This window comes from Delphinus delphis, chromosome 2, assembly GCF_949987515.2.
Source record: "Delphinus delphis chromosome 2, mDelDel1.2, whole genome shotgun sequence".
Lineage (NCBI taxonomy): Eukaryota > Metazoa > Chordata > Mammalia > Artiodactyla > Delphinidae > Delphinus > Delphinus delphis.
This window is the reverse complement of record NC_082684.1, coordinates 45134060-45160253: the sequence shown is the minus strand read 5'-3', so window position 1 is coordinate 45160253 and position 26194 is coordinate 45134060. Positions and strand designations below refer to the sequence as shown.

The window sequence follows — 26194 nt, the reverse complement described above, 5'->3', positions numbered from 1 at the left end:
AATAGAGCTGCTCCTTTAAGAACTTCTTTTCCCTTTTACTCTATGTTTACATAACACCCGGGCGATCCACCGCAGGGCCCGAGGGGGGCGGGGAGGGGACGTGGGCGGCCCCCCGCGCCGGGGGAGGGGGCGCCGGGTGGGCGGGGGGGCTGCGGGCGTCTCGCGGAGGGCCGGGCGGCTCCCACCTGCCCGCGCGCCCGCGGGGCGGCTCAGCGGTCCGGCCCCCGCCCCTCCCCCTCCCCCGCCCTTCCCCCGCCCGCTGCCCCCGCCCCTCCCTAGCTTTCTCGCTCTTTCCCTTCCTCCCTCCCGCGGGGCTTCGGCGGCGGCTGCGGCTCAGGCGCTCGGCGCGGGTAGGTCCCCCTGCTGCCTGGTTCCATTTGTTGCCGAGTCCGGCTCGGGGCAGCTGCGCTGCGCGGAGCTCCGGAGAGCCCGGCAGGGCAGCCGCGCAGCCACGACGGAGCAGCCGCGGGATTGGCCGCCCCGCGCCCCCTTCGCCGCCGTGCCCTTCCCTGGCGCGCTCACTCCCTTCTCGGGATGGGATTGTAGCGGCGGCGCGGACTCGGCGGGGGTCGCGGCGGAGGCGACGGCGGCGGCCGAGCAGGGCTCCATGTTTTCCCCCGGCCAGGAGGAGCACTGCGCCCTCAACAAGGAGCCGGTGAAATACGGGGAGCTGGTGGTTCTGGGGTAAGTCCGGGGGTCCCCGACCCGGGGAGATTTGGGGCGGGCGGCGAGCGCTCCGGGCTGGGTGGCAGCAGCGCGCCCGCATCCCCGAGCAGGGCCAGCGGGGTGGCTCGGGGGCTCTGTGGGGATCGCCTGGGCGCTTGGGTCGGCGCGAGCGGCTCGGAGGGCTGGGACGGCGGGGGCGGGGAGGCGCGCGCGGGGCGCTGCGGCGGGCACCGGGATGCGCTATCCGCTCCGAGGACGGTGGCGAAGGAAGTGGCGGGGACTGGGGCGACCCCGCGCCCCGCGGGGCTCAGCGTTCGGGGACCAAGTCGTCGGTGGTACCGCAGGGATAGGGGTTCGACTTCCCTGCGCGCCCCGGGCCGGGTAGCGGGGGTAGTGGCCAGGGCTGAGGCACCGCCGTCGCAGGTACCACGCGGTGTCCGAGGACACCCCCCCCCACCACCACCTTGGCGAAGCTGAGAGGCCCCCGGGGGCCCTCTGACCCAGCTTACTGTGAGCCCGGGGCCCGGAACTCCAGGCGCGGCACCGCCGGCTCGGCCGCAGCGGGCGGTGGGATCCGCGCGGGGGGCGTCCACGGGCAGCGCTTTGCATATTGTTATGGTGACCGCCACGGGTAGCCGCAGCCCGAGGGCACTGAACTGTCTGTGACTCGGCCGGGAGTGTCCCGGAGTGGGCAGGAACGCCGCTGCCCCCCACCCCGGGCTCCCCGGCACGGGACCGCATCCCTTTCGTCCCTCGGTCCTGGGATTCGGCCTCGCAGATGTCCTCCCAGCGGCGGGGAGCTCGCCAGCCTCACCCGCCTCGACTCCCTCTCCGCTTGTGAAAACCACATTTTGAAGATAGTAATTATCTACAGTCGTTAAACGGCAGCAATTAGAGACTTCATTTTCTTCCTGAGTTTCCTTGTGACATTTCTATTGTTTACCCTTAATAAGACAAGAGAAAGGCTTCGCCAGGATTAAAGCAGGGTAAAGTGGGCAGTGAAAGGGGAGCGGAGTGGGGAGGGGAAAGTGCGGGGAAACTCCGGAGAAGCAGCAACTTGGGTTTAGTATTGGAAGAGAAAGGATTATTTTTCCCTTTGGATCTGTCACTCCTGAGAACCCGCGCTTTTGTCCTTCTCTCTTGAAAGACCTGTATTCTTAACATTATGGGTGCTGAAAGGTAGGCTTAGCACACACGCGAAGAGTCATGGGTATGGAAAAACTCAGGGCACTCTGAAAAATGTGTTTTGATAACTGAATACTTTGAAGTAAGTGCCGACTTAAACATAATTTTAAAAAGAAGAATTTTTAAGAGGAGCTTCCAGACACAGCTCAGCTCTAAGTTGTCCAGTCCAACTTACCTTGTTGCTACAGTATTAGGTGGAATATCATTGTAAATCTCATTACCTATTTGGAAGCTGTTTGCAGATAAGCATTTTTCTCACCTGCATCTAATTGCACTTAAAAGACAGATATCAGGGTTCACTGGAAGGAGAGAGGAATGGGAGGAAAAAAGCCAGAGTTTAGCTTGTTTTATGTAATCTCAGCCCAGCCTAATATTGTGCAGTTTGGTTTTGTTTGTGCGGCTGGCTTCAAAGTATGTTTAACATTGTGAACCTGACACGAAAGATTAACTTAGGCCAGGACTTTATTTCATTATTTCCTTTTGAGGAAATCGTTGTTGAGATGTTTCATGAAAGCAGTGTGTGAATGGGCCTGGAGAGGGTTTTGTGTTCACAGCTGGAAGTGCTGGGCATTCCAAAGCCCTGAAAGGGATTTATACCCTGGATTGTCCTAGTATCACAGGCTTACTCTAAAGTAGGCTGTGTAAATGCGTTGCCAATTGCATGTGCTCTGTCCTTTAAGAATGCTTTTCCAGGAGACACTTCATATGACAGAGTTGGCACTTACATCAATACTTTGGGCCACTCAGCAGTTATTTGTGCACCTACTATGTGCCAACACTGTTTAGGCATACCGGCTCCAGCAGTGAACAAGGAGGTTTCATTTTAGTGTGGAGTGACAGGTATAAACAGGAGGAAACATGTAAACAAAGGAATAGTAGATGGCAATTTTGGGTGCTGCCAAGTTCTCAGCAGAAGTGGGTCAGCTTGGGAAATGTCTGTTGTAGGCAGGTCTTGCTTCTTTAGCTGGGAGGTCAGGGAAGGTCTCTCTGAGGAAGCGAAAGGTGAGTTGAGACCAGGTTCTGAGAAGATGCTCGTCTGGATTTTGAATACTTCAGAAGAATTGTGGCCTTTTTCTGTTTCTGAGAGTAGTTTTCTGACTCTCTAGCGATATTGAACACATTTGAAGAGTGCGGGGGGAAAGGGTGAAAAGGTAGGGAGACTTTAAAGAGACCCTTATTAATCATTATCCTACCCTTAGGACTTGAGACAGGGCTCTCCCTTTTAAAACAGCAGTAACAATCAAATAAAAATTATTATCAGATTTGCATGTCTGATCATCTAGAACATAAATAATGGCAGACAATTCTAGTAGGTTTTCTCACTGATAAAATTAACCTTGAGATCTAAAAATGCCCAATATTGATATTGATAGAAGCTTTTTGCTTGTAAAATACAGTGTGTTTTTCATTTAAAAAATAAAAAACGGTTGTGTGGTAGTCCTTTTTGTTTGCTTCTAAATTTCATAGTGAAATGTTGCTAAGAGGTCCTGGAGAGCAGACTGAGGAGCTATATATGTATATGTCTATATCCATATATAGATGCTTCTGTGTCTTTTCGTGCTTTACACGATATTAAGAGAATTGCCAGCTAGTCAGGATTTTAGTAGGGTCATCATTTTCTTGGCAGATTGGTAGAATTTAATTATTTCTTGATTTCAACCAGTGAATGCATCGTAGCCACAACTCATTGTTGTGTCCATTATGTAATGGAAGATAGACAAAAGGACTGGTCTACCTGTTTGGTCTTTTTTGCTGTTAATTTTAAACCTGGCCAAAATGTTGAAGTTGGGGAAGTGTGTCAGGATTTGAGAGGCAGTTCGGTATAGTTCGTGAGGAGAGGATGAACCAGCAGTCAGGAGACCTGGATTGAATTCCTTTCTTGCCCACTGGATTTGTGATAGTGACTTAGGCCCTTACCCTTTCTCTGTTTCTTTAGAAATAATGAAATATGATTAGATTAGGTAGTTGTCAAGGACCTTTCTGGTTTATACCCTGTCATATTGCTCATTGGCTGAAATGTTGAAAACATATAGTTAACATAGTCTAGGTAGCCCAGCATGTGTTGATTTTGTATATTCTTAAGGTGAAGGTGTTAGGATTCGAATGGGAACTGTGTTTTAATAGCAGAAAAGATTGATGCTGTGATTACTTTTTTGGAAGTAGAGATGTGCAAAACAGGCATTTTTAAAAGTTGTAATGGTATACGTATATTTGGTACATTGGTGTTAGGTTGTACATGAGGGTGTTCAAAATTTGGTAAAACTTTCTGTTCCAAGTTTAAGGAAGGCAGTGATGTTTTGAAATTAAGCTCAGTGGGCTGAAATAATCAACATAAGGAAGAGATAATTTGATGCTGAAATTTTAGAACTGAAAGGGCCCTGAGAGGTCATGGTACATGTTCAGCTCTTTAATTTTACTGATGAAGCAACTGAGGCTCCCAGAAGGAAGGGGATTTGTTCAAGTTCATAGTTGAGCTGGATCACTACACTGCCGGGTCACTGTTTCCCCACTTCAGGGCAGAGTCCAGCAGTGCTGTTAGCAGAGTCCAGTCAGTTCCTCAAAGCTTCAACTTTTCTTGTAACTTTTATGAGGGGAGCTGAATCTCTTTCTGGATTCAATTTAAAGCATGCAGCTCTCTTGCTGACTAATGGCCCATCATGGTTTCTGGAAAAATATTGCTTATTCTTAGTTCCCCTCACCTCACAGTTGCATGGATAATGCATTTTGCAAGACTTTCTTTTTCGTTTGATGCGTCACAAAATGTATTTTTATTGGCTCTCTCATCCAAAGGTTTTTAACCTAGGGTCCACAGATGGAATCCAGGGAGCCCTTGAACTTAGATGGGGGAAAATCATCTTTATTTTTACTCTATTCAGACTGAGATTTAGCATTTCACTCCATTATGTGTATAGGCAACAGATAGACCTGCTGCTAGATTCGTTAATACATTAATCCAGAAGTACATACGTTATTGTATCACAACTTAAAACTATCTTGATAACCAAGTATAATTGATTCCATTTTTAATCCTTTGTGTTGTATTTTATGCATTTAAAAATATTTTTCTGGACTTCCTTGGTGGCGCGGTGGTTAAGAATCCTCCTGCCAATGCAGGGGACACTAGTTTGAGCCCTGGTCCGGGAAGATCCCACATGCCGCGGAGCAACTAAGCCCGTGTGCCACAACTACTGAGCCTGTGCTCTAGAGCCCGCGAGCCACAACAACTGAGCCCACGAACCACAGCTACTGAAGCCCACGTGCCTAGAGCCCGTGCTCCACAAGAGAAGCCACCACAATGAGAAGCCTGCGCACTGCAATGAAGAGCAGCCCCTGCTTGCCGCAACTAGAGAAAGCCCACGCGCAGCAATGAGGATCCGACGCAGCCAAAAAAAATAAATAAATTTATTAAAAAAATTTTTTTCTGAAAAGGGCTCAGTATACTTTACTAGACTGCCAAAAGGATCCTTCGCACAAAAAAGGGTTAAGAATTTCTACAGATATGACTCAAAAATATTGTAATTGAAACTGACCAAGATCTGCAAACGGCTAAAGGTCAGGGGTACGTGCCTATTTCCCTTTGGATTGTGTAGCATTTTATCAGGTAAGACAAAGAGGACTGTTGCTGGAAGAGTTTATGGCCTTTATTCTTTGAAACAAGCAGCTCCGATTTCTAGATGCCCATTTTTGTCTTAACCTTGGCATTTTGCCTTGACCCCTCCCCTTGGTAGTAATAAGAAACCTTAAAATACATCCTAACACTTTTCCTTTTCTCATCGTCCTCTCTAATTTGGGCCCAGACATCAAACACTCGTGTCCTTTATAGACTAAAAGGTCTTTGAACTTAAAAAAAAAGATACAAAACAAAATCTTTGCTGCTGCTCAGCATGTAGGGTCATCTGCAGAGCTCGGCTCTGTTTGTGTGGATGGAGTGTCTACTTCTGTAGGCTATTAAGGGTCATGATGTGACTGGCTTCGGGTTGCTATATTTTCCTTTACTAACTTTAGCCTTGTTTGGAGTATGTGGCTGTCTGTGTGGTTTCTTGTCTGGCTCGCTCAGATTTATTTGTTTCTCTCTTTAACACACCAAGCCTGAAACCTTCATTAGGACTTTTCGTTTTCAGCTGTATTTCATCATATGATTAATGTTTGGGTATGCTTTAGGTAAACAAAAGTAAAACCAGGTTGATACAGGTTCCAGCACCTTTACCAAAACATATTTTATCAAAAGGATAAAACATGTACACAGAAAAGACCGAAAACCAAAACCATGCCAGTTGCTGTATTTGAGGGAGACCAGTATTGTCACATTGAGGCAGTGGTTTTGTGTCTGTTATGTGGGGATCAGCAAGGTGGGGCCATAGATTGTCTTTGGAATGGAGACAGTAGCTCTTGATGGAGCTCCTTGGTATGGGAGAAAAATAACTGAAAAGGAATTTCTGACATCTCTTGATTTAACTAAGGGTTTCCCCTGGCGTGAGCAGAGTCTATAAGAAGAAAGTCAGTCGAGGGTAAGAATGATTCTGTTAATGGTTCTTATTGAGCTTACTGTCACTTTTATCTTCTGGAAAATAAAAATAACGAGAGCAGAAAGTGCTTCACATTTGTTAGCTTTGTCTAAATCAGCTGTTCTCAGCCGCCTTAGTACGTGATGATCAGTTTTGAGGTACATGGCCGGTAATTTATGACACGTAATAAAGTATGGATCTTTTAAATGATTCCAAAATGTCCCTTTAATAACGTGATTTTACGCACTCGCATCTGCTATGTTTTCCCAAGTGGGAGAGAAAGGGGTGGAGTTACATCAGGCAAGCCAGGGATTTATTCATTCAGCAAATATTTATTGGGATTGTGCTCTTCCAGGCATGGGAGGATACAGCAAGACAAGGCAGACACGTGAATTGCTGTCTTATTCTTGTCACAGCCCTTTAGGGAACAGCTAGTACAAATACACAGTTCATTCATTTATTCCACAAATATTTGAGCATCTGCTACGTGTCGGATGCTGTCCTTGGCACTAAGGGATGTAGTGGTGAACAAGACAGGTATCATCTCTGCCGCTGTGGATCCTCCATAGAAAGCAGTGTAGAGTATAAGCTGTGACGGGGGGCACATTAACAGGGTCACCTAACCATGTGCCAGGATGAGAAGGGGTTAGCCAGGTGGAGGTAGAGGGAAAGATTGCTCTAGGAGGAGGAGTATTCTAAGACCCAGAGGTGAGCACACATGCTCCTTTGAGGAATGGAGAAAAGCCCCGAATGACTAGAAGAGAGTGGTTGGAATACATAATGTGAGAGATGAGGGTGGGAGGGCAGGTCCAGCAGGATTCGGGACTTTATCCTAAAGGCCTGGGAGACTGTAGCTGGATTTTCAGCTCTGAAACTTGGAGTGGAGAAAGCACTTCTGCAAAGAGGGCTGCAGCAGCGCCGGTGGAAGGAGAAGCCCAGGCAGAGAGGGACCGGGGCGTATGGGAGCCAGCTGCTGTCTGGGTTCCAGTTTCTGGTTCCTGTCCCTCATGAGATCCAGTTGCACCCACTGTCCAGGGTTGCAAGTGACCAGCCACTCATTCAGTGACTCAAAAATACTGACTGAGGGCCAGCACTGCCCCAGACACTGGGCTGCATACAGTAGGAGTGAGACAGATGGCCCCACCTGCAGGGAGCTCACCTGTGAGTGGGGGAGATGGGTGGTGCAAATGAGACGGCATGCAGGTAGATGCAGCATCTAATTTCAGAGAGTGTCAGGAGGAAGATGAAGCAGGATAAGGGGAGGAGAGTGCTTGTTGTGTGTGGGGGGGAACTAGCCAGGTCAAGTGCTGGAGATAAGGTAGTGGGGGCCCTTGTAGACAGGAAAGTCAGGGGAAACTTTTCTGAGAAAGTAACCCTGTATCCTCTGAGAGTCCCCCATCTTTTTCAGTTTTTATTTACTTTTTTCCGGTTTAAGCCACCCTGAGTGGGTTTCACTCTTACGCCAAAGGGTTCCGAGTGTCCTGTTAGTTAAGGAGGCAAAGTATGTAAACCATTTACTAAAGGTAAAATAGAAGATCAAACAAGTAGAAGGACATACATTTAACGTCCCTAGACACACGCAGGGTTCAGTCCGCTGCGCTGCTCGCCACGTGCCCAGAGTGGTAATTGCGTTCCACTAGGGCTCATTGAGAAGATCTGCTCCTCCCTCCAAGAAGAGTTGACCCTTTGAGGACAAGGGGTGACGTCTACCCCTCTTGGAGTGCGAGGTATGCCTTTTCAGGTGCATGGGAGGTTGGGTTTCTCTGGCACACTGCAGTGCCCTGCTCAGCTCAGAGGTGTCTCTGGGGTTCAGTGACTGTTTCTCGATTTGGAAGGAATGCAGATTCTGGTTCTGTAGCACAGCTGCAGTTTTGTAAACAGTCCTCTCAACCTTAAGGGCCCAAGTTAAAGGCTCCCTGCGATACTAAACATGTACTTTACTGACGTCAGATATTCCTGTTTCAACTTTTGTTTTTCTTTTTGTCAGCCACCTAACAGTCATTTTGTCACCTGCAGAAAGTTCTGCCTTGAAGGGAAGCAGGCCGTCTGTTCCCATTCCACCAGCTGCTCGGAGCTGCGTTGCAGCGCGCTAGGGTGGTGCTGCAAGGCCGCGGTCATTAGTGCCTACTAATGACTAACGACGGCTGGGGGGTACAAGCCTCTTGGATGACAGACCTAATAAATATGCATTAGGGGTATTTTCGGCAGCAGGTTTAAGACTACTGCAAGTCATTCTCGATTGAGGTTTTATTTCCAGCCGTCCACATAATGCTTCTCACTTGCAAACACTTAACTCCGTTCGTACCCTGCTTTTCTTGCTCGGTGTTTAGGATGAGAATCATTATTTCAAGCTCCGTGCTCCCCTTCTAATTAGTACTGGTTTAGCAGAATCCAACCAGAGCAGGCAGTTGTGTGTTTGGCTTCCAGGCTGTTGGTATGAAACGGCTGTTTACTATTACCAAGTCCCTTCGAGGAGCCCCCGAGGCCCCTCCTCCTTTCCGGTCCATACCTGGCCTTCTCGTGCTTCCTGCTACGCAGTTGTGGAGCGCTCTAATCGTAATCAGAACTTGGGATGGGTGAGCAGTGAGGGTTTTCTGGAGCGCTCGACTGATGAATCGATGACCTTGAGGAAAGGTCCTCTTTGCACAAGGACCACAAACACAAAGAAGTGTGCTTCTTGCCAGATCCCAGAAACTTACAGACTGGGTCCCTGCTGTGGTACTTGAGACTGCATTAGGGTTTGGGTGCTTTTGTCTTTACATGCTCTTGGGTAGAATTCAGAATGGAGTCTGTAGCCTTGCTCTATGGCTGTTTGTGTAGGGTATGCAAGAGAGCTATTGGAGCGAACAGGTAACTGTACTATGTGTGTCAGCAGTTTATGCTTCTCAACATAAACTGCTTGAGAACTATTTTCACATTCTTGAACTATTTTCACATGATAAGCATTCAGTTGTTTGACTCTGTAAACCATTCAATGAAAGAGTTACATCTAAAGGCCATGTATTGAGGTGGACATTACCCAACTTTCCCAACAGGATTTGCAGGCAGTTGGAGATCAGATAAGAGAACTCAGGGTTTTAACTTAGTCCCACATTCTTCCTCTGTCATCTTCAAATACAGCCAGCGTGCTGGACCTCTCTCAGGAGGTGGATCCCCTCCCCGTGCATCTGAGCTAGTTTTGTGATTTGCTCTGACCAGTCTTTGTGACAGAGGTCTGTGACTTTTGGATGTTGCCTTAAGGGGTGTTGTAGCTTCTGTTTTTGTTCTCTATATTAGTCTGCTGGGGCTGCCATGACAAAATACCACAGGCTAGGTGGCCTAAACAACAGAAACTTATTTTCTCATAGTTTTGGAGGCTGGAAGTCCAAGATCGAGGTGTTGGCATGTTGGGTTTCTCCTGAGGCCTCTCTCCTTGGCTTGCAGATGGCTGTCTCTCACTGTGTCCTCACGTGGCTTTTTCTGTGTGGGTGCCCATCCCTGGTGGTCCTTCCTTTTCTTATAAGGACACCAATCATATTGGATTAGGGCCCACCCACATGACCTAATTTAACCTTAACTACCTCTTTCAAGACCCTGTCTCCAAATACATTCACATTCTGAAGTGTACGGAGGGTTAGGACTTCAACATATAAATCCAGTCCTCAACATCTTCTTAGAAGGCAGCTGCTGTATAAAGACGTCTGACTACCCTGCTGGAGAGGGTGGCCCGGGTGGGTGAGAGATTACAAAAGGAGCGGAGGCCTGGTCATCCCCCAGCCATTCCAGCCACCCAGCTGTGGCAGCTGACCTGTGAGTGAAGCCATGCTGGCTTCTTGGTCCATCAAGCTTCCCCAGGCCACACTGCATGGAGCAGAGATGAGCCCTTTCCTTCTAGTTCTGCTGAATTAACGAATTCTAAGTGCCAGTTGTCCTTTGAAGCCATTATGTTTGGGGGTGGTTTGTTACACAGCAGTAGACAACTGAAACACCACAGTATTACATTTGCATGTGGTTCGGTTGTCAGATCTGACAGACTAACAGGAAATAATTCACTGAGTTTTTGTTTCTTTCAGGTTATTGATTATTTTAATAAGCACAATTTCAGCCTTTTAGGTGAGTTATTCCAAACATTAAGTACTGTACGGCCTGAAAACCGTAGCTAACAAAAGCAGTTGTGGAATAACTTTATCATGTGTAAGTCATCTGTGATCTCTTTGCGTTCATTAATCTCCATAATCAGTATTATCTCCTGAAACTCATTGAAAGCAGGCAGTTGAAGAATGGCCCGGTGGAGCTGAGAAGTGTGCTTCTGGAGGACGGTAGCGTAAGCAGCTTTGAGCCAGGACAGCTAGTGCCTGATGCCGATCTTCAGCCTTTTAAAGGCCACCCAACATGAAATAATAGTACTAACAGAGGTTTGTGGAGGGGAGGTCATCTATACTAGCATCCTGCAAGTACAGGGCGATGAAGAGCTCATCTGTGTGGGTTGTACCTGTCTGCGACTATCAGCGGTAGGAAGGAGGTGCAGTTCCTGAAATACTTCCCAGGTCTCATCGACCCCGTGGAGCCAAGTTATGTGCTGGGTAGGAAGCGAGCAAAGGCAGAAGGTGGCTGTGGTGTGGTGGAGTCTGGGCTGGGCCAGTGTTTTCCTTCCAGAAGGAGACAGTTGTGACAGCAGCCGAGCTGCCAGCCACGTGCATGGTCCTCGGGGTGCAGAGAAAGAACTACAGCTGTAGATTCTGCCAGCGACTGCCTTCAAACTGAGCATCTTGCCGAAAAAAGGATTCCCGTAGTAGCTGAAATGAATGGAATGTCTTAAAATTCCCCAAATCCTGTTTGGGAAGTTTTTAACATTTGACATTTTTAATCAGAAGGACTGAAACATGTAAAATGAAAACTTTTGCATTCAAAATTTGTAAACTAAGTGTAAAAGAAATTTAAATACACTCCCAAATGGTGTATTTTGTAAGTTTGTAGCTTTTATAATTTTGGAGATTTTAAAGCTTAAAACTACACTAGAATCTTTGGGATACCAAATATATAGGTAGCTATATGTTACTGCACATGTATTCTGTATGGACATATTTAATTAAATGTGGGATTCACTGTACATACTAGAAATTAGGCAGTATCTAAACATGCAGTAAACTTTGAACCACTCAGTACGTGTGAGGTGATTGCTGTTATGGTTGCTGTTTCGGTGACGCCAGTGATCTCACATTTAGGAACCCACATAAGAAAATGCCCTCCAGGGGCCCTACATCTAAGGGCAAGACAAATAACTAAGCAACAAATCATACATGGTGTTGAGGAGGGGTGGATGGAGGGAGCCGTTATTTCAGGTGCACCGCGTGCCAGGTTCTTTTCTTTTTTTCTTAATCAGTCCCAGGAGTTAGATTTCATTATTTGGGACATGAGGCCTCAGTTCAGGTAACTCATCTTGTCAGTGGCAGGGCCTGATTGGAAGGTAGGTTTGTATTGCTGTGAAGCCTGAGTCTTTCCACCAGGGTGAAGGTCAAAGGCATGTGTATTGCTAGGAGACTGGGAAGATATCCTGGAGAAGGCAGCCCTTGAGCAGAGTTTTAAAAGGTGGCCTGAATTTTTATAGAGCAGTAGTAGGAAAGCTGTGGGGTTTAGGAACTTTGAAGGATTTGGCTGGAGGCTGAAGTGCTTGGGGAAGGAGATGAAGTTGGGAAGGAGATGAAGTTGGAGTATCATCAGCTGGTTGGCATCTACTTGCACTGGGGATACAGAGGGTAATGACGCAGTGGTCCCTGCCTTCCCGGAGCTTATCGTTCATCAGGAAAGAGGGACTTTAAGCAGATTAAGCTGGCCAGGTGCTGCCACGAGGTACAGGGCTTTATGAGGGTATACTGTAGGCGTCGGAACTTGTTTTTGTGCAGAGGGAAGAATCCCATTTAAGCTGAGATGGAAAGGCTGAGTAGGAATTAGCTGAGGGTCACGAGGGAAAGAGCAGTGTGCATAGAAGCTGAGGTGCTGAGAGACATCAGTGAGTTTGGAAATCGTGGGGTTGGAGGGCCAGTGTAATGAGAGAGACTTGGAAGGCAAGGTAGCATGGACCCTGTAACGATATAGGCTGCCAGGATTGGGAAGCCTTGACAGCATTTCGAGGAGTTATTCCATATGGAGATAGCAGGCACATTTCAGCTTTCTGATCCACAGGTTGGATCTTCTTTGAAATCTCCAAATGGGTCTGCGTTTCCTCTTTCGTAGTTTATTTCCCCCCTACCTTTGTCTCCCTTCCCCACCAAGGGACAGTGGCTTGTGCTGGGAGGAGCCCTCTCCTGAGAGATGGCCGTGGTGGGATAAAGCCATCGCTCGTTCACTCAGTAGCATATTTTGGAAACTTGTGCTGGAACCGATGGGTATTTTGGGGTCAGACCCCACCCAGGAGGGCAGTCAGGGATCAAAGAACCTTTACACACTCAGCCAGCTATCCTCTAGAGCCTCGCTTTCCCCAGATGCCCAATAGATGGCATCCCACATGCATTGTCCCCTGGGCAGAGAGGACCTGCAGCCCCACAGCCCTCCTTCCCCTGCTCCGAGGAAGCTGAGTGTGTAAACCATCCAGTGACTCGCCCTTAGGGAGGAATACCAGGTGCTTCTCCTGGCTGTTAGTGAAGCCCAGGGTCTTGACTGTCTCTGGCTGAGCTGGACCAGCAGCAGAAGTGTGGGCACGGGACCACATTGCCCACAGACCAGTGTCTCTGGTTGCTCGGAGAGCAGAGCAGAGTAGACTTGTATTCTTGCGAGGTTGGCAGTTTCTTCGGGGTCTCTGATCACTGCCCTGCTCGCTCCTGGCTCCCATCTCAACTTTTACCTTGTCCTCAGTGCCTTCCCTCCTTTTGAATTGAAGTGGAGGTCCCTGGTCAGACGCCTGCAGTTTAAAATCATCCTTAAAGAGGGAGCATCGGGATCTGAGCTTTTTATCTTTTTTTTCTGCAAGGATGAGGAAATTCCAGGTAGGCTGCTGCTGCTTAGCAGCTGGTTTCTTTCTCTCTTTGGGGGAGGCGCACCCAGGGCTGGCGCATGGGTGGCGGTGATGGTGTCTTGCTCTTAGCCAGGTCCTGTGCAGAGCCGCTCTGGCCGGGGGAGGTGGGTACCATCCCTCACCGTGTTGTAGATGAGGAACTTGAGCCACGCATGGGGTTGAGAAGCTCGCGCAGGGTCGCTGGACTGTATTATGTGGCAGAGCTCTGATTCGAACCCATGCCTTTCTGACTCCCGCACCCTTGTCCTTAGGTCCTGCCTCTACTGTATGTCTGAGCAGTTTTGTACCTTTACGTTTATTTTTTAGCCAAACCCTTTCCATACTGGGTATTCTCTTTAAACACGGTGACACAAAACTTGACTCGTTTATGTAGTTACCAGTGAGGTTGAATTTTGTTTTAAATGTTTCCAACTTACATGAACTTTTGAGGCGGGGTGGAAATTGCCTACATATGTGCTTTGCCCACTTAGGCATTGCGCCTACTTACATATTTTCAAAAAAATCAAATACATGATCTCCAGAGAATAAAAACACGAATCCTCCTCATATCTGCCTTCTTGTACCTGAATATATTACAGTTAAATTAATGCTGCAAGGAAGAGCTGCTTTTGTAAATCCAAAATAATTCAAAGTTCATTTTCTCTAGTTTCAAAGCCAATTCAACGAGTTATTTTTCTAATCTTTAATCTCGTTAGTTGTGGCATGCACCCCTGAAATCTTTTTTCTTTTGCCATTGTCTGTGATGATTTAGGCTCGAGTTTGTATTTTGTTTACAGCTTGGAAGAGGAGCTGCAAGCCCTTCTCTTCTCGAGTGAAGATCTGCCTTTGCCTGGGTTCTCACGTCCCTGTGTGTTGATTTTTTCCTTTCTTGTCTCTTGATCTTGCTGTTAGTGTCGACTAAAGGCAAAGACCTTCCCCACTCCTTCCATCTCCTCCCTGACAGTCCTTAGTGCAACCTATCGCAGCAGTGGCACTGGTTTAGTTAATCCGAAAACCAGAGGCCAACAGCAGGCCAGGAAAAGTGCCTTTTATTTGCTTATTCTGAGTGTTAACTTAGACCAGATGCCAATTAAGGCTTTGATGAAACTGTTGACTTAGACCCTTCTGGAAGCTGGTGTAACTTTATGTTGTACAGTTTCGACCTTCCTGTGAGGGCAGTTAAGCCTTTTTGGTTACAGATGTGGTGAGATGCACACGACCCAGGGTTTCTAAAAAAAGGTCCTTAACAAAGAGGTGTCCTTAGATATCAGATGGTAAAATAGCAAAGGACAAATATAGCCTCTTGATAAGCAATATTAGATGTTATATGGGGGGAAAAGCAGAGCCTTGGAAGCTCTGCAGGGAAGTAATTCAATCAGGAGGTTCTGATAATGTAATAAACTACACAAGGGTGAAACTTGAGTGGTTTACACACTAGAATGCCCTTCAATTGAATTATTGTCTTATAACAGTTGTCTGCTCATGTGCTACTGTTTTAAACATTAAAAAATAGCACAACTCATCTTTTCCCCAGATGGGAGAGAAAAGACAGAAAGCTTCATCACCTTAATAATTTGTGTGCCCTCCTCCCACCCTGCAGCCGCACTTCCCTTGACTGTCAGAGCTCATGTTTTGGGTTTATTAGTTGGAAATCCTGTCCCTGATATTTAAGCATACAGACTCCGTGTTGGATAAGAAATACCACTGCTCCTCGCGTGTGCCGAGGAGTACAGTTTAGCCGGGGTGGTGAGCCTGCAGCCTTCCTTAGCTCCCAGGGGACCCCCTGGAAGAGAAGACGTTCTCCCCTTCACCCATTCTTCAGGGGCGGCTTCTTCTGTTGGTAGTGGGGAGGTCGCAGCAGGGCTTTCCCCTCCGTGCCTTCTCCCAGCTGCTGTACCATCTACTGACTGCAGGAGGCAGTAAGAACTCCGGGTCCCTTGCAGGGTGTGGGACGCCTGCCAGGGCGCCCCGCCCCTGCCAGGTGTTCAATTTCCTCAGGCCTCAGAGGAGGTGATGTCACCGTCCTTGGAGAAATGGGGAAGCGGAGATGCCTGGAGATTGAGCTTCGCCTAGGAGCCTGCACAGTCAGTAAAGGATTTGCAAGCTCAGGAAATTTGAATCCAGGTCTCTCAGATTCTAAAGCTTATGCATATTGGACTTCTCAGAGCCTATACATCTTACATCGTTATCAGTAATGCCTTTTGATAGCGTTCTGAAGGGTAGAACGCTTAATGTTTGGCATTAGATTCTGAAGTTGGGATTATAACAATAGAAAGGCTGGTGATTCCCCTCTGGACCAGCCAGGCTGGGGTACACAATGGTGTAGGCGACAGCCCCGCGGGGATCTGACCCTTTCTCACTGCTTGATGGCTTGTCCTCTTACACTTCCCTTTATGTTCCTCTCCTTCAGGGCCACGGGAAGGGTCAGAGGATGCCTGCCCCTGTTTTTCCTGTTGCCTTCATTCAGATTAGATTCAGACAATAGAGCTGCACTCCCTCAGGAGAAGGGCTCTCCATAGCCCTTAACTCTCAGTTGAAATGAATCTTTCTCTGATCTAATTGGGTTTTTTTTTATACACCTGAATCCTCACCCATGTTAGTTACCATAAATCACGTACTCTTCCATTTTTCTTGTGTAATTATTTCACCCCAATTTCTTTTAGATTTAAACCAGTTTTATTTATTTTTTTAACATCTTTATTGGAGTATAATTGCTTTACAATGTTGTGTTAGTTTCTGCTGTACAACAAAGTGAATCAGCTATACATATACATACATCCCCATATCTCCTCCCTCTTGCATCTACCTCGCACCCTCCCTATCCCACCCCTCTAGGTGGTGACAAGGCACCGAGCTGATCTCCCTGTGCTATGTGGCTGCTTCCCCCTAGCTATCTATTTCACGTTTGGTTGTGTATATAAGTCCATGCCACTCTCTTACTTCGTTGCAGCTTACCCTTCCCCCTCCCCGTGTCCTCAAGTCCTAAACCAGTTTTTAAGTTGTGTGTCAGATTCTTGTAACTTTTAGAGGTTAGCACTAATCATTGACACTAATCATTTAGCTTTCCTCCACTGATAAATTTGTAAATGGAATTTTTTAAAGGCAGACCATTTATATTCAGGTAATATGGAATTAATTTAAAAAGCTGTATGCTGAGAAAATGATATATAGAGAATATTAATGAAAATTTTGGAAAAAGGAAGAAAAATGCTAATTATGCTGTTATTTTCATTTTTTGAACATTCACTTCTAATATCGTCTCTGCTGAAAAATATTTTATATACTTCATTTATACGTAGTATATGTGCTGCTTTTTAAAGTGTTAACTAACTGACCTTCATTTTAAGAGAATTTAATTAACATCAGAAAAACATTTAAAGTAAGCCAAACATATTTTTCTTATCAGAGTAGATATGTGTGAATAGATAATCTAACACAAATTCTGCTTTTTTTTTTCTTTTTTTTTTTGAGGTGGGTTTGCAGTATTAGAATTGCCATGTGATTTCTAAGGTCTCTGTTCTAACAGGATACATCGGAGGAGGAGAAATACAGGGTTATTCTAGCCATTGTTTGAAGACTTTAAAAGATCTCTAAAAGGCTAGTATGTATGCTAAGGGCGTGACTTCTGAAAACAAGTTTCTTAGGTACTTAGAGAAAAGGACGCTTTGAAGGATACCAAATTCTGCATGTGAAATGCACAGTCAGGCCCAGGATAACATACTTCGTTGCCCTTGGGGCCTACTTTCTGGCCCCCTCCATTATGCGCCCCCAAGCCCCCCCACCCCCCGTTATGAGTTCGTAGAACTTTCTCTCTCTTTTCTCAATTGCTTTCATGCCCGTGGTTCTCTCTGCTTGCTTTATCCCGCTCACCTGCTAAGGTTGAGCTCAGGTGTCATCTCCAGCAAGATGCCCTTCCTGACTCCTCCTCCCTTTCCCTCCCGCCAGAAGCAGTTATTTCTAGTGAGCTCTCTGTGCCTTGTAAATGTTTATTCCTTTAGGACCCCGGTCCGGGCAGGGCCTGGGGCTCCCTCACCTGCACTCTGTCGCGGCGCCTCGCTGGAACCTGACACTTGGTGGCAGGTCAAGGATGAGGATGAGGAAATGCCGCCCTGGAAATATCAGCATTCTGACGTGGACGGCCTGCTCCACCTTTTCTTTGCTCCCTGCTCTGACTTTTAAGAAGGGATTATTTACTTTTCAGTAAGTATTTTGTGTATTTATATTTCTTTAATGAGCTTCCTAAAAGTATTCTCCTGTTTGCATCTTCCAAGGTAAATTGCAGAGCTCTTCGGTACATGAACGTGATGAGCACTTGTTGACAGTTGACTCTTTGGCCCTGAGATGCGATGGTGGTGAATTTAAAATTTTCCTTTTAAACTTAAAGAGGAGGGGTTAAAGTGGCTGAGTACAGGGATGTGTTCTGAAGCTGACAGGAATTTCAGCTTTCAGCTTTAAATGTAGTATTAAAAATCTCCCTAGAAAAGTGAACAAATCCAAACACACTTTGACAGTGATAAATCTTTATTTTTACTCAAAATTAGTTGCTCTGGTTTCTTATCTTTCCACTCTGAAGTCACAGATAAATATTCTTTCCATTATTTTTTCCTGATATTTATCACAGCTGGCTTTTGTGTTTGCATGCTGGCGGGGTTTGTGTGCTTTCTCACTCTGCGTCTTCTACTTTCCAACTCCTTTCCTTTGATTTTTAGAGAGCCTTCTGCTTATAATGTACATATGATGTTTGCTGTTCAGCCAGTTTCGTGATGTGTTCTTTTTTCATGTCCCTGCAAACATCCTTGCTGTTTGTTGACTTTTCCTCCGTTCTACCATGTTGAGTACAACTCGTTATACATTTGAAGCAAGACAGCTGGGGTGCTCTGGAAGCCAACTTGAGTTTATTTTTTCGTTCCTTTTCTTTGTTTATTTTTTAAAAAGTCGTTATCACGAGGAACCAGAAATCTTGTCATTAAACTCTTATTTCTTTTGCCGGAGAGAGTTGTGTAGAGCGGGGGAATATAAGCCATCTTTCTTCCCTGGTTTTCCTTTTTTCTGCCTCCCTCCCCCTCCCAATCCAATTCCCCACCCTGCCTTCAGTTTAGAAGTTAGAATTCTCCAATGAATATTTGTCTCCTTTCTCCATTCCAACTCCAGTTCTTAGAGGGACCATAATAGATAATGAAATGTCTAAAATTCAGGTTATTCATGGGATTTATAACAAATAAAAAGGCAAATGCGGTGATACTTTTAAAAAATCACCTACACATTGGAGAGCAGCGTGGCGGTTATACATTATTTTGAATTAAGGTCCTTCCTCGTGGTGTCTCTGCAACTCCAAAGCTGTATTCTAAGTATCAAACATACACAAACCTGGTTCTGTGAACAGAGTGCTGACTTATGACTTACCAACAAGGAGAAAGGAAATGGTCTGCTTCTCAGCGTGTACACGATCTTTGGGAGTAAGCTGCAGTCCATATGATTTGTGGATTGTGGTTTTATAAAATGGCTTAATGAATTTGTTCATTTGATTGGGTTATAATAAGAGAATGTTTTATGGTATTTGGCTGATTGTTTTTGCCTTGTAGGTTTTCTTTCTGGTGTATTATTGGGCACCTGCTCTCAATAAAAGTAGGATCTAGAAATTGCAGATATTTTCTCAAAATGGGAAATAATGTTTAGGGATGGTAGCTCAGTGATTTTGGTGGAATGTTGGTGGTTGATGAGTCAATGTATTACTGAAGATCGGTCTAAAGTGAGGTTTCTCCGAGAGCTGACATTTTTGGCTTTCTGTTATAAATGTATTAGCTATACATGGTGACTATTACTAAACTGAAAACAGCCTTTATTTTTCTCGTAGGATACATTTCGAAAGCTAGAACTCTTGTCACTTCTGTACCAGAAGTAACTGGGTAAAAGAAGACTAACAATGTGCCGCATTTTCTGCTTATCAAGAAAACTTAGCTACGTAGTTAATAACCTCAGCTTTTATAGTACAGACCTCAGAATGCTTCGGGAATGGCATACTTATGGAACGTGGAAGTTTCATGTTAACTGATGATTAAGCAGAAGTCTCTCTAGAGTATTTTTTTTAAGTGAGATATAATTTGACATATATAACATAGTAGTTTCAGCTGTATAACACAGTGATTTAATATTTGTGTGTATTGTGAAATGATCACTGTAGGAAATCTAGTTCATATTCATCGCTATCCATAGTTACAATTTTTTTTCTGGTGATGAGAACGTTTAAGATTTGTAGATTAAAAACAAATTACAGTTCATGATGATGTTTTTCCAGATACAATATTATGGAATCTGCTTGAGTCTGTCTCTGATGGGTTAGGCTTGCCTTATTGATTTCTTCTTAACCTTAGCAATCATTGAATAACACTGTAAATTTAAAAGGCAGAAAACTGGGACTCAAGGGAACCCTCTGTCACCCCTTCTCAAACATTTTATTCCTATAAGTAAGATTTTTTAAAATAAAAATCACCTTAGAGGTGACTGAGCTCTCTATAAGAGCCGACTGTAGGGAAGGCATTTCTGTTGGCGGAGGGCTCCACTGGTGCCCTTACGTTCAGCATATTTGGGTTTTCCAGTATCTCCCAGAGGGTGGGGTGGAGTGTTGAGGTCCACAGCTTCTTGGATCACGCCCCGAGGCTCTGGATTTAGATAGTGTGGCAACAAAATATTTGCTTCCGTGGAGCGTATAATTTAGAAGCATCACTGCTAGCTGCCAGATTATATTTTTAACCTTTCAAACTGGTGGTTTTGCTTAATGCATTGGGCTGTTGAAAACAAGATTAAATCAGGGTTTCAGCTGAGGAGAACTGGGACCAGAAAGGAAAGCTAGAGGCGTCATACGTGATATATCATTCTCCAGGGCCCTTCAGTTAGAGGGATGCCTTTGTTTGAACGAGAATAAAAATAATAATCGAGTACTCCAGCTCACTGACCTTGGTAATTGTGACATCCTCTGATGTAATTTATTGAGTGCCAAGTGTTTTTAATTGATGGATAAAGCATGGGATTTATATGGGACACCTGCCAATGGTCTCACTCAAGTTGAATGCCTGTCTTTCTTCTACTCCTCTTTCTTTTCGTCCCCTCCCTCTTCCCCTCCTTCTTTTCGTAGGTGTGCGCTCTGAGGTCATTCCTTTCCAGGGAGACCGTGGCAGTTTGCCTTTGGCAGCTTCCTCTAGGAATCTCCTGTGGAGAGCCAGCCAGTTTAGTTAGTCTGTGTTCCATCTCCCCCTCGAAAAGCCCTGTTGCTCTTCCCTGCCCTCCGGATGGAGGTGATGGTCGTGTGGGGCTGGTCCTACATCAGCTGGGAAGGTTTGGTTGGGTAGCAGCATAACAAAGTGAATTTCCCCCACCCAGTGGAAACTAGTCTTCATCTGCTGCTTACTGCAGTATTGGTGAGGGCATCAAGTTTATAGCCAGGAGCCTAAGATGGGGTCTATAACGTCTTCCAGAAAGTGGTTTATGGCTTTCATGAGCCTAAGAATCCCGCAGTAACTTTTCTTTCCTTGGGAGAGGCTGTTGACTGCGCGTAGAAAGATGGTTTGCTCAGGTGAAATTTGAGAAATTTCAGTCATCGGACTGGGTAAGAAGAGGGAAAAAAAGAGCTGTTTGAGCCATGTAACAAGTAATTGCTTTGTATCTGGATTAAGGTGGAGGAAAAGCATGATAAACCTAAGCTGTAGGGAGCCATTGGATCCTGTTCTGTGGCCAAGACAGCAGACTATTTCCCAGGTCCCCTGTCAGGTACCCTGGCTCCTTGTCACCTCCAGACTACTGTGATCTGCATGTGTTAGGGTTGATTCTTCTGCTGAAGATGAAGTACACGTGTAGTAAGGGTGGTTTGTGCTTGCTCCCCTTCTAGGGTATTTAGCAGGATAGTTAGGGTAAGGAAAACGACTACTCACGTTCGCGTGTGATCTCTAACTTCATCATCAGCTGTTTCAAAGTCAGGATTGTCTGTGTGATCACATTTGAGGCTGGTGGTTTGAATTTAAGATCTGAAACCGTTCTGAGTTCATTTAAGCTGCCAGTGTGCTTTATTTAGGGAAGTAAACACGGGTTCATTTTTGCAGAAAAGTTCAGAAACCTGTAAGAGGGATGCTTAGATCATTCTCACGGAATGTTACACGATTGCAGACATTTCAGTTTGAAGTGAGGACCAGCTGATCTGTTCTGGGATGCAGTTGCGCTCTGACCATCACTTCCTTACCTCCGTGGTTTCTGGGAGGCCCTAGAATGCGTGCTTCCCGCATCCGCTGGGGGAGGCTGCTCTGTGTACCCTGCTCTCAAGGGTTTGGATGTGCCCCGGCCCGCCCCTCTCGCCCAGCAGCCTGTGTCTGTTCTGTGCTCAGCAGAGCATCACAATGCTCAGAAAATTGCTTTCACCACGAACTGGCTGTTTTTGTTTAGAGTAGTCATTTTTCACGAGGAGGTAGAAGGCAGTTCAGGACCGTTCTCTGAAAACTGTACATGTAGTTAGCAGAAAGTGCCGAATCCCCAAACAGATCGTGTATTTTTACGTAGGTTTTGACACAGAGCACCTTAGGTTTAGAGTTTTAGTCCTACCGTGGAATTAGCAAAGCATTTTTCAGGATTTGAGCATTTCCTCTCTTTGGAATCCCCTATAACTTTTAAATCGAATCAAAGTACAGGTGATTCTGAGGGGTTTTTTCTTTTGTCTTTCAGTAACTGAAAAATATTCATGAATTATTATTTCTCTACAGAAAAAGACTGAAATGGCAACTGCTTAACAGGAATATTGTATAATAGGGTATTTACAAATTTGAATTTGTAAAGCCCTGACCTTGGAAACTTCGTAAAGTAATTCGGCACATTTAAGAAAAAGTGGGGTCTTATTGTTAGAGATGTGTGCCCAAGGATGGATTATTAAAATTGTAAAGGTTTGATCCACCAGGTTAAAATAGCATTCATTTTATTTCCAGCTGTGCTTGATTTGTGGCATAACTGAAAGCTACGCTGAGCAAATTGTTTTCAATATCTTGTCAGTCTAGTAATGTCTATTGTTCATTCATCCAACTTGTTTGAAGTCTCAATAGCGTGATTATGGAATACCTAGTTCACGTTGAAACAATTATTTCTCCTGTGCTGTCGGTGTGTTTGTTTTCTCAGGTGCTTTTTCCCAGCCTGGCTTTCACTTCTTTCCTGCTGACAAAATTGATGAACCTGTGGGGAGGCTGTGGGAAAGAATGGGGGTTACAAGTGATTCAAGCTGGTCCGGCTAACAGGGTGCTGGAGGGATCTTCAGGATGTAGGCGACAGAGTTGCAGGGACAGCTGGGTAGAGATGGACTCATTGGATAAGCCACAGAATCCTTAATTGTCTAACCGCAGGCCTGGCTTCTCGGGTGCCCTGCATGATAGGGCATTACATACCCAAATTTGCCTTGGTGTGGTGCTGGCAGGGGGAGCGACGGAGGGAGGGAGGAAAGGGAGACAGACGGGCAGGGCAGGTGGACCGGTCGTGGAGAGGCGAGAGGAGAGAGGCTTGTGGGGCTGCTGAACAGAGTGGGATTGAAAAATATTGAGTTTTCTTTGTATTTGGTAGTTTGAAGATTTATTTGTCTTATACTGATTATGAAACTATAATGAAAATTAGTGTATCTGTATTTTGTGTGCAATTGCTTATTTACTAAGCAGAGTTAAGCAAAGTACCCTGTAGTTTTTTGGTTATCGCTGCATTAAAGTTAGTTTCTTCTTGAACCAACTCCTTTTTCCCCTCTCTGTTCCTCCCCTTCCCATTGTTTACCTTTCCTTCTTTCCTATTCTTTGGGTACCTTTGTATTTTCGTTTATTTTTGTAAATCTTAGATTTACTTTTGAGTCAAGTGCCTGAGGGCCTTTTCTTTCATGCTTGCTTTTGTGTTTCTGCTTGCCCTTTTGTTGTTGTTGTTCTTCCATGTTGCAAATTTGTTTTTTAAAGTTATGTTTCTGGGACTTCCCTAGTGGCGCAGTGGCTGGGAATCCGCCTGCCAATGCAAGGGACATGGATTCGATCCCTGGTCCAGGAGTACTCTACATGCCTCAGAGCAGCTAGGCCCGCACGCCACAACTACTGAAGCCTGTGCGCCTAGAGCCCACGAGCCACAACTGCTGAAGCCCCTGCTCCTAGAGCCCGTGCTCCGCAACAAGAGAGGCCACCACAATGACGGGCCCACGCACCGCAACGAACCCGCTAGCCACAACTAGAGAAAGCCCGCGCACAGCAACAAAGACCCAGCACAGCCAAAGATAAATAAATAAAATTAAAAATAAAGTTAAGTTTCTAAAAATGTAATTCTGGTAACCAGGGAGACTCCCCTAGCACAGATGGAAAACAGAAAAGCTCAGGCCAGAAGTCCTGACAATAATCACATCACACGCTCTTCCCATTTAGTTAGCAAGCTTTCCAATTGGTAAGATCAGGCTTTTTTTTTTTTTTTTTTCCAGAAAGAGTGGTACCAACCAGCTTCCTTATTGAAAAGGGGAGGTGGGATCTTAGGATTTGAGGTTTGTTATTGGTCAAGCATGTCACTGCTGCTTAAATTGGCTTTCATCAGAAATGAGTACTTGTCTGAAAAAGGGCCTTTCCTCCTTCCGCCTTCTCTCGCTCCTCCCTTGTTGACATCTTCATGCACATCTGAGTGAAACGAAGATGCAGCCCTGTTGGTTATGGCTAAATCATGCATCATGCCTCAAGTGTGTAATTCAGAGCAGGGTGTCTCAGATATGAGTATGTGTATATCTGAAAAGTTTGTAATTTTACAGAACTGATGCATCTTTCCCATTAATGTCTTCAGGACTTGTAAAGAATAGTTAATAACAACCCTTTTTCCTCCAAGTACAAACAAACTCCTTCCAATCCCGGGTATCTATTTTAAATGGTTTTAAGAAGGTACTACTAGTGGTTGCTTTAAGTGAATGATTTGAATACATTCTTGTTAGGTACAAATTAATCTAACTTACTGAAAGCAGCAAAAGCAAGGGTACATACAACAGTAATGGATCCTTAATTTGTATTTTACCTTTACAGTGAGGGCTACAAAGAAAAAGACATTAACTTTAAACAAATGTTTGAAAATGACTGCTTTGGAAAGAAGTTGCTTTTGAAAGTTTCTAGGTAAAGACTGTTACTTAAAGGGTCATGTGCTGAGGCAGCGCAGCCCTCCGCAAGATCCCAGCCCTCTTTAGGAGGGTCTTTGTCAAGCCCTTCTCATGGAATGACAGCAGGAAAAGAGAATGTTCAAGGCTTAAAATTATTTTTAGTTTTGAACTTGATACCAAGGACTCAGTAGTGTTTTCAGTTTGAAATTTTGGTTCAACCACAAGACGGAAAAACTGATGATGCAAGTGCTAGAGCCGATGGGGTCTGTGGACAGGTCGGGGGTTGACTTGTTATCGGGAGATGCCAGTTCCGTAGGTGAGGGAGGGAAGGCCAAGAGAACGGGCAGATGCATGGAGCTTGGAAGTTTGCTGGCCAGAGCGTGTGGAAGTTGACACAGCGGCCGAGTGTTTATTTCTATCCTCATTCCCCTTGTACTTTGTCTAGTTGTTTTATCAACCGAAGAGAGTGTTAGTTCAGTCATAAAAGAACAGTAGTCTTGTCTGGTTTGGTTGGAATGCAAGCTTTGGTGGCAAAGCTTGGACCACCAGGCTGAGATGGCCAGTGCATAGTCCTGAACTGTTTCCTTGTCATCTGGGGTTCCCATGGATGAGATAAAAGTATAATTTGTTTTTTGTTGTTGTTTATTTTCTTTCAGTTTTATTGAGATGGCGTACAGCACTGTGTATGTTCAAGGTGTACAGCATAGTCGCTTGACTTATATACCTTGCAAAATGATGACCGCAGTGGGTTTAGTTACCACCCATCATTTATAGAAAAGTGTAACTTGTTTTTAATCAGTTTAAGACAAAGTGATAATATGATTCAAAAACTAAAATGTTTAACACTTTTCAGGTATTATTAGGTCTCCTGTGTGTAGCATAGGATCTAAATGTACATAGGTGTTGTTTGACCAGAACCTTGCACGCGCCTTCAGCGCTCTTGCTTCAGGAGTGTATGCGTAGGACCAGCTGGCAAATAAACACCTGTTCTTCTTTTGTCTGCTAAGACTTTTCTGAGGTGGAATTCGCCTCACGGTTCTTAGGAGGTAATTTGTTTCATGGGCCGTAGTCATGAATTTGAGGTATTGTATTCAGAGGCAAGTGCCTCGTCGCACTGTACAAAGGCATCGGCTTAAACAAACGTGAGGTGTGTTGTGTGCAGCCATCTGATGCAGCATCAGCGTGTTCTGATCTCTGCCAGTTCTAGAGAGTTCTTTCTTCAGCATTGATCTCTAATTTACCGTGGCTTGAAATCGCCCACCCCTCTTTAGCGGCCTTTGAAGTAAAAGGTAGCTGTGTGCTCAAGAGCAGAACTTCACATTGGCAGTGGTCTCTGTTCTGCCTTTTACATTTCTGCCCGCCCTTTAAACGCAAGTTTTCTTGAAGTCAATAAGCAATAAATATATTATCCACTTATAAACCCGTGGTGCAGAATTGGGACGTGCTGCGTCTTGAATGCGATAACCCTCTAACGGTGGCTTTGTTCCCTCCACTGAGCTGAGACCATGTGGCGCTTTGGCCAGGAGGTTGCTCCCATTTACCAGTGACTGTCCTCCCGTGTCTCACAGCCAGAGTTTCAGAGAGTTAGGAACGTAATGCTTAGGTAGATGTGATAGCTTTTCCACTAACTCTGAGTTTCTTAGCCAAGAGATATTAGACTTTAGAAACTTTTGGAGTATGTTTCATTTAGAGCCATTTCTTCCCAAATATGAAAATGAAATCATTTTCTGTCCTGTCATTTCCCCGAAC

At 45.4% G+C, this 26194-nt stretch overlaps 1 protein-coding gene across 1 annotated transcript in view; it reads left to right on the top strand.

Annotated features, from left to right (window-relative positions):
* The first annotated feature begins 385 nt into the window (after positions 1 to 385).
* The window catches only part of PELI2 (pellino E3 ubiquitin protein ligase family member 2), a 208159-nt gene continuing 182350 nt past the window's right edge, over positions 386 to 26194 (top strand). The window contains exon 1 of the mRNA XM_060004501.1: positions 386 to 684. Coding sequence (XP_059860484.1) covers positions 608 to 684 — 77 coding nt within the window. The 5' untranslated portion in view covers positions 386 to 607. The remainder of the gene's footprint in view (positions 685 to 26194) is intronic.